Source organism: Papaver somniferum, chromosome 5 (genome assembly GCF_003573695.1).
Source record: "Papaver somniferum cultivar HN1 chromosome 5, ASM357369v1, whole genome shotgun sequence".
NCBI lineage: Eukaryota > Viridiplantae > Streptophyta > Magnoliopsida > Ranunculales > Papaveraceae > Papaver > Papaver somniferum.
Window position 1 is genome coordinate 146336050 of NC_039362.1, and position 11854 is coordinate 146347903.

General features: G+C 37.2%; 2 protein-coding genes across 2 annotated transcripts; both read left to right on the forward strand.

Annotated features, from left to right (window-relative positions):
• The first annotated feature begins 4968 nt into the window (after positions 1-4968).
• Positions 4969-7689, forward strand: LOC113283101. Its single transcript, XM_026532256.1, has 5 exons — positions 4969-5174; positions 6573-6687; positions 6820-6909; positions 7013-7111; positions 7359-7689. Exons 1-5 carry the CDS (start codon positions 5107-5109, stop codon positions 7461-7463), a joined length of 477 nt encoding a protein of 158 aa, XP_026388041.1. The 5' UTR covers positions 4969-5106; the 3' UTR covers positions 7464-7689.
• A 1706-nt stretch (positions 7690-9395) lies between these two features.
• Positions 9396-10204, forward strand: LOC113277944 (non-specific lipid-transfer protein P5-like). Its single transcript, XM_026526907.1, has 2 exons — positions 9396-9803; positions 9895-10204. The coding sequence occupies exons 1-2, from the start codon at positions 9457-9459 to the stop codon at positions 9902-9904; spliced, it is 357 nt and encodes a 118-aa protein (XP_026382692.1). The 5' UTR covers positions 9396-9456; the 3' UTR covers positions 9905-10204.
• Positions 10205-11854: the final 1650 nt, after the last annotated feature.

The window sequence follows — 11854 nt, forward strand, 5'->3', positions numbered from 1 at the left end:
GATCACATTAAATGGGGTCCAGCAGAAATCATCCTTCAGTATGATGAGTGGTGGAGATGTTAAAAGATTATTCGAGAAACACTCTCATGGAGTGGTTGGCCAACTCTTTTCCATCTCAACAAGCACTATCCAGCCAACTTCCCCACCTCCACCGGTCACTTCCATCCTTAACCAATTTCAAGATGTTTTCACTGACCCAAAGACTTTGCCACCAAAAAGAGATTTGGACCATAAAATTTCCCTCATTCCCAATGCCCCCCTGTCAATCTCAGATCATATAGATGTCAATTCATCCAAAAAAGAGTGGTAGAAAACATTGTACAAGAGATGCTTCAATATGGTATCATCCAACCCAGCAATAGTCCATTTGCTTCTCCTATCTTGTTAGTGAAAAATAAGGACAACACATGGAGGTTCTGTGTTGATTATAGACGACTTAACAACATCACAATCAAAGACAAATTTCCAATACCAGTCATAGAGGAGTTGCTGGATGAACTACATGGCTCTAAGTTTTTCTCAAAGCTGGATTTGAAGTCAGGATATCATCAGATTAGAGTTTTTCCCTCTGACATTCACAAAACTGCTTTCAGAACTCACCATGGCCACCTTGAATTCAAGGTAATGCCTTTTGGCCTCACAAATGCACCTGCAACTTTCCAAGCTCTCATGAACCCAGTTTTTAAAGACTATCTTAGAAAGTTTGTCCTGGTATTTTTTGATGATATCTTGGTTTACAGCCCTTGTTTACAGTCCCATTTACTTCACTTACAAACTGTTCTTGAACTCCTCAGAACCCATAAATTATTTGCCAACTTCTCTAAGTGTTGTTATGGACAATTTGAACTAGAATATTTGGGTCACATCATTAGAAACACTAGAGTTAAGGATGACCCTCCTAAGATATCTTCCATGGTTGAATGGCCTACTCCTACAACTCTGAAAGGCTTAAGAGGTTTTCTGGGCCTCACTGGCTATTATAGGAAGTTTGTTAAATATTATGGTCTCATTAGTAAACCTTTGACTGAATTATTAAAGAAGGATGCTTTTTCTTGGTCTCCTGCTGCTTCTGCAGCTTTCAATAAGCTTAAAACTGCTATGACTACTACACCAGTACTGGAGTTACCTGATTTTACTAAGCCATTTTTCCTTGAGACGGATGCTTGTGATGTGGGTCTTGGAGCTGTCCTTATGCAAGATAATAGGTCCATTGCCTTCCACAGCAAACCCTTGGGACCAAGAGCTGCATTACTCTCTACTTATGAAAATGAGTTGTTGGCCATTGTTCAAGTAGTAAATAAGTGGAAGCAATATTTGCAGGGCAATCATTTCGTCATCAGGACAGATCACCAGAGCATTAATTATTTCCTTGATCAGAAGATTTCCACTATCTTGCAGCATAAGTGGCTCATGAAGCTCTTGGGATATGACTATGAAATTCAGTACAAAAAGGGTTGTGACAATAAGGTAGTTGATGCACTCTCAAGAAGACCTCATCCCCCTAGTGGCTGCAAATCTATTTTCTATTTCTCAGCCTGCTTGGACTCAAGAACTTATTGAGAGTTATGGAACTGACACTACAACTCAAAGTTTAATAGCTCAGTTGGTCATGTCTCCAGCATCAGCTCCAAATTATACTTACTTGCAGGTCATCTTAAGATATAAAGGCAGACTTTATGTGGGTTCTTCATCTGACATCAAGCAAAAGATTCTAGCATCTCTACACTCTTCAGCTGTAGGAGGACACTCTGGCATTCAGGCAACATATGTTAGGGAAAGGTCTTACTTCTTTTGGCCAGCTATGAAGAAGGACATTATTACTTTTGTTTCCACTTGTGATATTTGTCAAACAAACAAAGGAGAAAACACTTTCCCTGCTGGATTACTTCAGCAATGGATTTCATTGAGGGATTACCTATGAGTGAAATAAAGTTTGTTATCTTGGTTGTAGTGGACAGACTGACCAAATAAAATCACTTCATTGGCTCACACCATCCTTACACATGCCTCATCTATTGCTAGGGAATTTATTTCTAATGTATTCAAGCTACATGGGATGCCTGCTTCCATTGTCTTTGATAGGGACAAGATTTTCACTAGTAATTTTTGGCAGGACTTATTCAAAGCCTTGGGAACTCAACTGAAGCTCAGCACAACATACCATCCACAAACTGATGGTCAAACTGAGAGAGTTAACCATTACCTAAAAAGTGTCTTAAGGTGTATGTGTGGTCACCAGCCCAAGAAATGGCATGTTTGGATACCCCTTGCAGAATGGTGGTACAACACCAACTTTCATACAAGTCTGAAGCTGATTCAGGCCCTCTATGGATACTTTCCTCCTCATATGACTTTCCCCTCCACTGCTACTACTACTGTGGCTGATGTTGAGGCTTATTTAAAGCAAAGGGATGCTATGATTGATCTTTTAAAGGATACTCTCCTCAAGTCTCAGGAGAGAATGAAGTTCTTTGCTGATAAATCAAGAACTGACAGAGTTTTTGAGGTTGGTGACTTATTGTATTTGAAGCTCCAGCAGAGCAACCTCAAGTTAGCTGCCAAATGCTATGGTCCCTTTCTTGTTGAACAGAAAATTGGTGTTGTTGCTTATAGACTCAGATTGCCAGCTGAAGCACGTATTCACCCTGTTTTCCATGTCTCTCAATTGAAGAAACCTATTGGAGTCCACCATGTACCAGCTCCTTCTCTCCCTGTGCTGGACACTGATGGTACAGTTCTTGTCATTCCTTATGCTGTTTTAAATTCCAGAAACATCTCATGCAATGGCTCCCATGTTCCTCAAGTTCTTATACAATGGAAAAACGCTGCACCAACGGATGCCACTTGGGAGGATACAACTTACATTACACACCACTTTCCTAAATTTCATCCTTGAGGGCAAGGATGTGCTGATGGGAAGGGTATTGTCATGTGCCTTCTTGAGTTATTGTGTGAGTGTGCCCTCATCATCATTTCGTCTGCCTAAATAATGTTGCCAGCCGTTTAGTTACTGGTCCAGTTGAGCCTGCGTGCTCTTGACAGGTGTCTTGTTCGGGTTAATCACTTAATTTAGGGTTTCCTTTTCTATTGGTCAGTATTTAAGCTGTAATAATACTGTTTAAGAACTTAAGTTGATATTAATGGAGTGTTAAACAGGGCTGCTACGACATAGTTACTAATTCCGGTCTCAATTCCGTTCATTTATTGTTTAACCTTTCTCGATTTGTACCAGATCGGTACATATTCCACAATATTGCTGGCTATGATTAAAAACATAGCAGTTTTTGCATGTTGAGGAAGGAAACCCTTGATAGAAAAGTGCAAAGTTTACATTTTCACCATATTCATGTTGAGGAAAGAAACCCTTAAAATCCTTTGATAAATCTCACTATTATGGAGTCTGAAAATAAACATATTCCTCCTATTTGTGCTGATTATTACGACTTCATGATAGAAACCCCAAATAGTTCTGAGAGTAACGTTTAGAGCACCTCTAGATATTACTTCATCCTCTCTACAGATCAGATCAATAAGAGCAAAAGATTTAACAAACATTCCTTTTCTTTCTAAAGTAACAGGCTTAGTGGTTTTTTGAGACAAGGAGCAACTTTTTGCTAGTTGAGCTGAAATTTTTGCAACACTTGACATGTTTTCTGTTCTTTGAGAATGGATAAAGGAAAAAATAAATGGAAGAAACATAATGACAGAGATGGTATTGTTTTGTTGCACTGTGATAGGAATATCCTTTATCAGAGGATGAAATTTATAATAAATATGGAGGTGTAGAACTAACCACTTCATAAGAATGTTTCGCGAAGTGTTTAACATGCATGAAAATTGATATATATTGAAATTAGGTGTTGGACTAAACTTGGATTGGTCTTGATACGAAAATGGATTTAAAGTAATGATTATTTCTTGGAAAGAAAGAATTTGAACTAGATTATGCATAATCTTCTTCTAATAAAGGAAAAACGTAACTTGCTAAAAGGATAATCCTCAAAACTGAGACAAAGCATGGCGTTAAGGGACTAGAATGTTAGAACTTTGTCACTGCTTAAGAAACAACTCAAATTGATCCTGCACCTTCCGCTCTTGAGCCGTGCGAAAACCCTAGCACCTACCAATCAATTTTTCGATTTCCTTTTATCTCAATTTTTTACAATCTGGATGTTAGTCTGTTTTATTCCTCTAATACCAAATCTCCCTCGGATTAGATTTTTCGCATCTTTTAATATGACTCCTTAGTTTAGATTTAATGATTTTACCCAAAATCAACTTTTTTAGGTTTTTATTTCGAGAAATATTCGAAATCTTTGCCCCATCCTCAGTTTTCTTTATGATTTTAATCTTCAACATATATTATAATCTTATAATTAACAACTTTTATTCTGATTTCAATATACCTTTCATTGATTTCATCGAAATAAGTTTTTATTTTCTTTGTTTACCAATTCTGCAGTGCATGGATTTCAAATCATTTTAGGATACTTAACCTTCTTGCTTTCTCCTTTTACAGGATTTAAATAATTAACCTTCTTGTTTTTTCGAGTTCGTACAAAGACACATGATTTATATGGGTTGATACCAGTCCATATAAGACAAACAAATTTTGGCAATCCTGACCATTAGATCGATGAACTGGTATCAGCCCCTAATGTAGCTTGAATCAGCCCATATAAATCATGCAAAGACATGTTCGACCGAAATAACCCATGCGTTAGCAGGTCCCCTCCGATGAAAACCAATCCTACCATCTAATCACATTGATTTTTTAAAGAAAACTACAGTGCGTACCCACGACTATAGCACCTCATATTTTGGAATCATCTTTGCTTTTCACGTCAACCATTTGAATTTTTCAAAATTTGAATTTCAATGGCACTATTCGTAAATAAATTCACAAAAGGGTATTTAGGGAAACACAAAAGACTAGGACAAATTTCGTGGGTTGCTGGGTCTCTTCTTCTTATAAGCCTCCCTACAAACAAGGTTCCTTTCTTCCTTCTTCGTTCTTCTTTCGTTCTTCTTCTCTGATTTGTAAGCGAGATATTCTCTGTGAGAGGGAGAAAAACAGAGTTTCCATTAGCATTATCATAAAAAACTATGGGGTTCATCTCGTTTGCAGGCAGAGTTCTTTTCGCTTCCGTTTTCATCCTCGCTGCATGGCAAGAGTAAGCTTTCTTCTCAGATCTGTTCTTGTTTCTTCAATCTCTGTTCCATTACAATTTTTTTTTGTTTGTTTTGTTTCTTCAATTAGTTTTTGTTTTAAAAGATTATCTTCGCGTTATCTTTTTCGTCTTGGATCTGGTGTTTTTAGGTTTTTGGAATTCCCGTGGTTCAATTATTTGAATTTGTACCAGATCTATTAGTCATGGCTTTGTTTGTTGTAATGCTATTCTTGATCTGTTTTGGGTCGATAATTTCATGAATAATTAACTTACATGATAATGATAAAGGGAAGAAGGGATCTTCATCTAAACCTTGTATTTTAGATGCTAGGGTTTGCTATGACGGAATTGTGAGATTGAGGAATTGCGTGAGGATTGATCAGTTCAATTGTCAATGAGATTAGCAATTCTTGAGATATTCTTTAGGTAGGAGCAGGGTATTGATTATGGCTACATTGCCATTCATTGTGGTTTCTTCACTAACTCTGGAAAGTGTTATGGTCTGTCTAGGTTGCTACTTAAATTCAGATCTAACCTATTATATTAGGCTTTAAACCCAATATCTGTCAAAAAGCAAAGAAAATCAAACAACTAGTTAATCTTAAAAGATCTAATCAGTTACATAATTGGAAGAAATTAATTCCTTTTTAGTTATCCTGTAGCTGCAGCAAGTGGTGTGTTTGATATCAATTCTTCCGAGTTTGTTCCAAGGTTTAATGTTTGGTGGTTATTCTTTAACTTTTGCATCTTGAATCTTTTATCCTCTCATTGTTAAAGCTGTGGAAGAACAAACATCCGACTGAATTTTGTTCTATTGGGTCAATTGGTTGAAGTGTGTGTGAATAAGTGTTCTTCATCATGCTCGTAGTAGCTTTCTTTCAGGAAAAATCTCGTGGATGTGGATCGTTAGTGCTGTCAGGATTTCGTATACTCTATTTGTAGTTGGTGGTGTGCTCCCCCTTTAAGACTTTCTTGTATGCCATGTCTCAACATGATCCTATTTGATGTTGCTTCTTATGTGTTGATCGATTGGTTGGCTATGTGGCAGACACTATTTGTTGCGTATTATACTAGTGTATTATAAAAATCCTTTCATATACTTGAACATTGTTATTTGCAGTAGCAAACTCATAATTACATCAACCCAACCGTTTCAGTTGGGCCAGCAGAAATACTTGCCTTTTCTGTGTTCTCTTTTTTAATTAATCAGAGATTCACTGAGTGTAAACCTGTTTTATGATATGGTACTGCTATTCTATATGTTCTTATTACTGCTGATTTTCTTCGCTTCCCTAGAACTATAAAAGTCTTACATAGGATTATTCATCTTATTTAATGCGTTTAACAAGAAATATGGGGTTGCCTTTGATATGAATTGACATTGCCTTTACATGTTTGCAGATTCAGTGAATTCGGAGTTGATGGTGGGCCAGCAGCAAAGGCTCTCAAACCAAAGTATGAACTGTTCACAAATCATCTGACCTCTAATCTTGGGCTTGAAGTTCCAGATATCGAAGTAAGAAAAAGAACATCACGTTTTTTTTATTACTCTTGACCTCAGTTTGTTTTTGGTAAACTGAATCTTCATTCAAATATTTGAATACTGATGTTTGTATGATTTGGCAACCTTGGCATATTTTATTCGCAGATTAAGCATTTGGTTGCAGCATCAGTAGCTTTCAAGGGTATTGGAGGTGTTCTTTTCATCTTTGGTAGCTCTCTCGGAGCTTATTTGCTGGTTTGTATTCTTTATCGGTTTAAGTTCTGAGTTCTCTACTTTCTTGTAGTGTTGTTTTGTAATATGTAGCATCTTATGCAGTGATTGTGTTTATATCTTGCAGCTTTTGCATCAACTTGCTGCTTCTCCTGTTTTGCATACCATCTGCAACACTGGCCTTGCCAAGATCGATTTTGTTGAACTTCTCCTCAAGTACTCACAGGTATGCCTGAGGGTCTTATCTTTTTGATTTGAAGGATCAAACTAGTATGCATGATAATGCCCTTTTGAATTTGCGTATCTTAGCATAACTTGTCATCTGTTAGGGTTTATTAGTTTTTACCACAGTGAGCACCTGGTTGGGTCTTGTGTTGTTGACCCATGTTAAAATCAGGTTAAGTAAGTCAGAACCTTTATTTGATCTCCATATGGATTTCTTCCACTAAACATTCATCTCATTTTCGTTGCAGGTCATTGCAGTATTTGGCGCTTTGCTCTTTTTCCTTGGGATGAAGAACTCCATCCCAAAGAGACAACCAGCCAAGAAGAAGGGTCCTAAAGCGAAAACTACCTAGAAGGAATGATATGAACAAGAATTTTCTTCTTTTTTTCTTGACGGAAGGGGTGTTTTTGTTATCTGTAGTTTGTAATTCAAACCTCTTCTTAGATGATCCGAGTCACATACTACTAGGTTTGCTAAACTGCACATGAATTGGAGGATCATTTGTATTTTATTTTCATATAGTCACTTTTGTAATTTTTAACTAAAACTTCTTCTCAACTTTTTTCCCCCTCTCGCTCGTTCAGTTTGCAGTTTGCATTACTTAAGCGTGCAAATCTAAGGGTCTAGTTAAACTTAATTCCTATTACAACTGTGCTTTCCAAAAATTTACAACTCCACCCGTAAGTGTTTGTAACTGGAACAATTTAAGGTTGCTCGATTAGTCCTGGGGATGTGTTAATGGCTGTCCATGGAAAAAGAAAGCTGTGAAGCACGACTATGCTGAATAGAAAATGAAGATGACTTCAAGTGATGAATGGAAGGATGTCTGTTTTTCCTAGTCAACATCGTCATTATTGAACTACTAATTCATTTTCCACCCACGAGGTAGCACGCACCATGCACGTTTCTGCCCACGAGGTAGCATGCACCATGCACGATGAAAATTGAACTGGGTATTTTGTTTTGGGGAAAAGGTTAATTGGAAAAAAAATGAGGTCAAGCCTCCATTTTACAGCGCGTAATCTCCCAAATTCAAAATTGAAATTTACTTGCAACCTATTATAACTTTCCAGTGAGCTATTAGTTCTGAAACTTGCGAGTCCGATTGTACCTTCAGGCCTGGCTTGTTTGCGAGCTATTATTGTTCTTTTGTTCCTCTCAGCCCAACAAATTGCAAACATTACGGGAGGCGAAATTTTCCTTCCTATGTTTCTCCCTTTTCTGTAATTGAAGCTTCTAGTTGTGAAGTAACAGAACCTGTTGAACCCATCTGATCTTGAAACCACTGATGCCTTTATACACAGCTACAATGTAGTAGAAGATGATTTACTGTTTCAGGATACGGACTATTCCAATTTTTTCATCTGACATGCGCTCCTTAGCAGATTGTTGTTGGTGTGGCATTTTGTGTTGCAGCCAACATAAACACTTGCACTTGTGGTGGCACAAATTTCACCCAAATACACTTGATAGGGAACTAACAGGTCACTAGAGATTTTTCCTAGCCAGACATATTCAAGAGACGAAGACTGACCTATATGAGTTTCACTTCTTGCTCCGGGAAGAATTGACGGCGAGGCTATGAGATTATCACTTTGACGACCTCCTCAAGTGCACTTTACTAGCGGAAACAGGCATATATCACTTCCAAGTTCCAAGCTCGACAGGGCAAAGATAAACATGAAATGGCTTGACAACTTCAATAATAGTAAGGCTCAATTCCCTCCCGTCATCTCGGACCATTCTACTCGCATCACAAAGATTATCGATGAAAAGTTCTACAGGTCCTAGACCTCACATTTTTTCCATCTCTTGAACTGATGGCAAGATTTTTCGCCCCTTGAATGTGGTACCCCCTGTTTAGACTAACCCAAAAGCTTAAAAGAGGTCGAATCCATTAGTGAGGCTTCTAGTCAGGCGAGGTTTTGTAAAGCAGTGACAGAACTACACATTACAAGGTTGCTTCAGATGTCAAGTAAGAGAAGACCCGATTTTTGGATTTTAGGCGGCCAGACATCATAGGCACAGAGAATTTTCCAAAATGTAGAGTTCAAGTTTTAGGTGGCCAGACTGCAAGTTAGTGACCCAAAATAAAATCCAACACACAAGTATTCAAGGTTCATAAAATTTGCATGATGGGGTACACAAATGAAGCCGCAGTAAAAGTGGGATACGGTTCAAAATGGTAACAAGCATGACCAAATTTTGAGCATACCCCGAACTGAATTGGGTAAAAATCTATATAAATATATTCATAAATCATCACCATTAAGCATAGACTCAACATTTCATTACCAATTGAAACACAAATTTAGTTGTTTTTTTCATTAGTTAACATACTCATCATGATTTCTAAGTTCATTGCCTGCGTACTAATGACTCTCTTGGTGGTTCTAAAACCAGCCATGAGTGTTGCACCTTCATGTGATACAGTCATCACTAGCTTCGCTCCTTGTTTATCATACTTGAAAAACTTTGATCCAGTACCTTCAACAGGTTGCTGCGACAACGTCAGAGCACTCGACCAACAGCTTCCAGAGAAGCAAGATAGAATAAGTGTGTGTCAATGTATTAAGCTTGCTGTTCCTATTATCGGTACCGTCAACAATACCCGAGTCGGAGATGTCGCAAACAACTGTGGATGGACACTTTATAAATTCCCACTCATTTCTCCTGACATGAACTGCGACAGGTAAATTCATCATCCAAGCAGTCATTAAGTCTATATCATTACGTAATCTAACTTTTTTTTTGTCTTCTCAATGTTCATTTTGGTGTTACAGTGTTCAATGAGAAGATGAAGATTTTGGAAGAAATCTTTCAAGGGATACATATGATATAAAATGTACGAAATATATAAATAAAAATAAAAATGAATAAGGATTCATGATTTAGGTGGTTTGCATTACGTAATTTGGAGGTTATTGGCTTTAATGTATCATCTCCTTTGCTTTTCTTCCTTGTTCGTCTACTTCTTGCGTGGTGTATGATTGTGTTTATGCTTTCATTATACTTGTGTGCAGTGCAGGAGTGCTTGAGAGTATCGTTCCAAGTTATTAATTTATTTATTTTTTTGCTAAATTTGCTTGGGCTAAAACAAGAAATGCGCCAAACAGATACCTTATATTTTTAAGATGCCATATCTTTGTTAATTAGGAAACTTTGGTTCTTTACTTCTTTATTTGATTTATCAAAGATAGTACGCTTTTACATAATTAAACAGCAGTTGCGACTTCCAAGCTCAATGAACACACCACGCAAGCATTTGTTTTTCTCAGAGAACCTGTCAAATTTTGGGTCTTGTAGTATTCAAGGGAAATTTATTGTTTTTAGAAGAAAAAAGAGACGAGGAATGGCTAAAAGCAGTTGCTATTGAATTTCATGCTCATGCAACTTTAGCTTCTGAACATGTTCTCTTCACTTCCCGTTTAGTGCAGTCAGAATGTAATTGCATTCCTCATTGTCTGGAATTTTGACTGCTAATTAGAAGGATTCCTGGACACGGGAAGATTGATGGCGGATTAGAGGTTATGACTAGTACTTCAAGATTTTTTTTTAATGCCCCACGGTTTCGGTGATTGAATGTGAACCAAATGAAGTCCCTTTCGATTCCTAAAACACTGAATGGTGCTTCATTGGTTAACATAAAGGACAACCTCTACCTTCGACGACCTTATTTTCGAGCTTGCATCAGGACAGAATGTAGCAGATTTGGAGCTACACTTTGATGAACTGCACAAGTGTACAAGGAGAGGATTCATTATTACTGGGTGTGTTATGTACGTACACTGTGCCTTGGCACCATATTGGATTGGAGTCAAAAATAGGGATTTCCTTGCCTTACAGGAAATTGTTACTTTTCCGGTGAGTGCCCATTTAGTGGTACTGTCTATTCTTTCTTGATCAATGCATTTTTTTTTTTAATCGATTGAAAAAGAATGACCAAAAGATCAGTCGTTCTAGTACCTTAGTTGAAAATAATCTTTATTGGTTCTAAGGAGTTGCCCAAATATGTGAATGGCGCCAAAAGAAATTCATATTTTGATAGCCCAATCCATTTACACTAACATGTCCGGAGTCCACTTTGATTCACTTCTTCCATGAAAACCAAAAAATGTGCATACAAGTTCAACTGAATTTGCCCTTTGTGATTCACGATTTCAATATTTTGTTGATAAGTATAAAATGCGGGTTACAGACTTATAGTGATACAAGGTAAGGTGTTCATTGAAGAATATATGTGCACAAGACGCTCAAAAAGTTGAAGGCAGTCTGATCCGTTTTGCTTCGACCGAGTTAGAATCCGAGTCCAACAACTCATATCGAACTCATTGTTATCGGTGTTTGTGGCGCGGTGGATTCCATGGAAGACTAAAAACTTCATAGTAATTCAAATGCAGAAAAAGTGTTAAAAAACTTGCAAGATATGACCACAATGTATATTTTAGTATAGAAAAGTTTGTGTGTTGATTTCTTTTTACGTGTTACAATATTGCCTTTGAGCTATATTATGGTTCGATTTTAACTTTAGGAAACAACATAATGATTCCTAAATTAGTCTTGGACCAACTCATTTGGGAATCTGATTGTACAGTTGTATTAGGAATCTGCTCTCTAGTAGGACACTTCTATTTTTTACGCCTATAAATAAGAGTCACAACCCTTTGGTTTTCGTATCGTGGGAATTATTTTATGTGTTCTTGTTTAATTTCTACGTAACTTTTTTTTTTTTTTTTTTTTTTT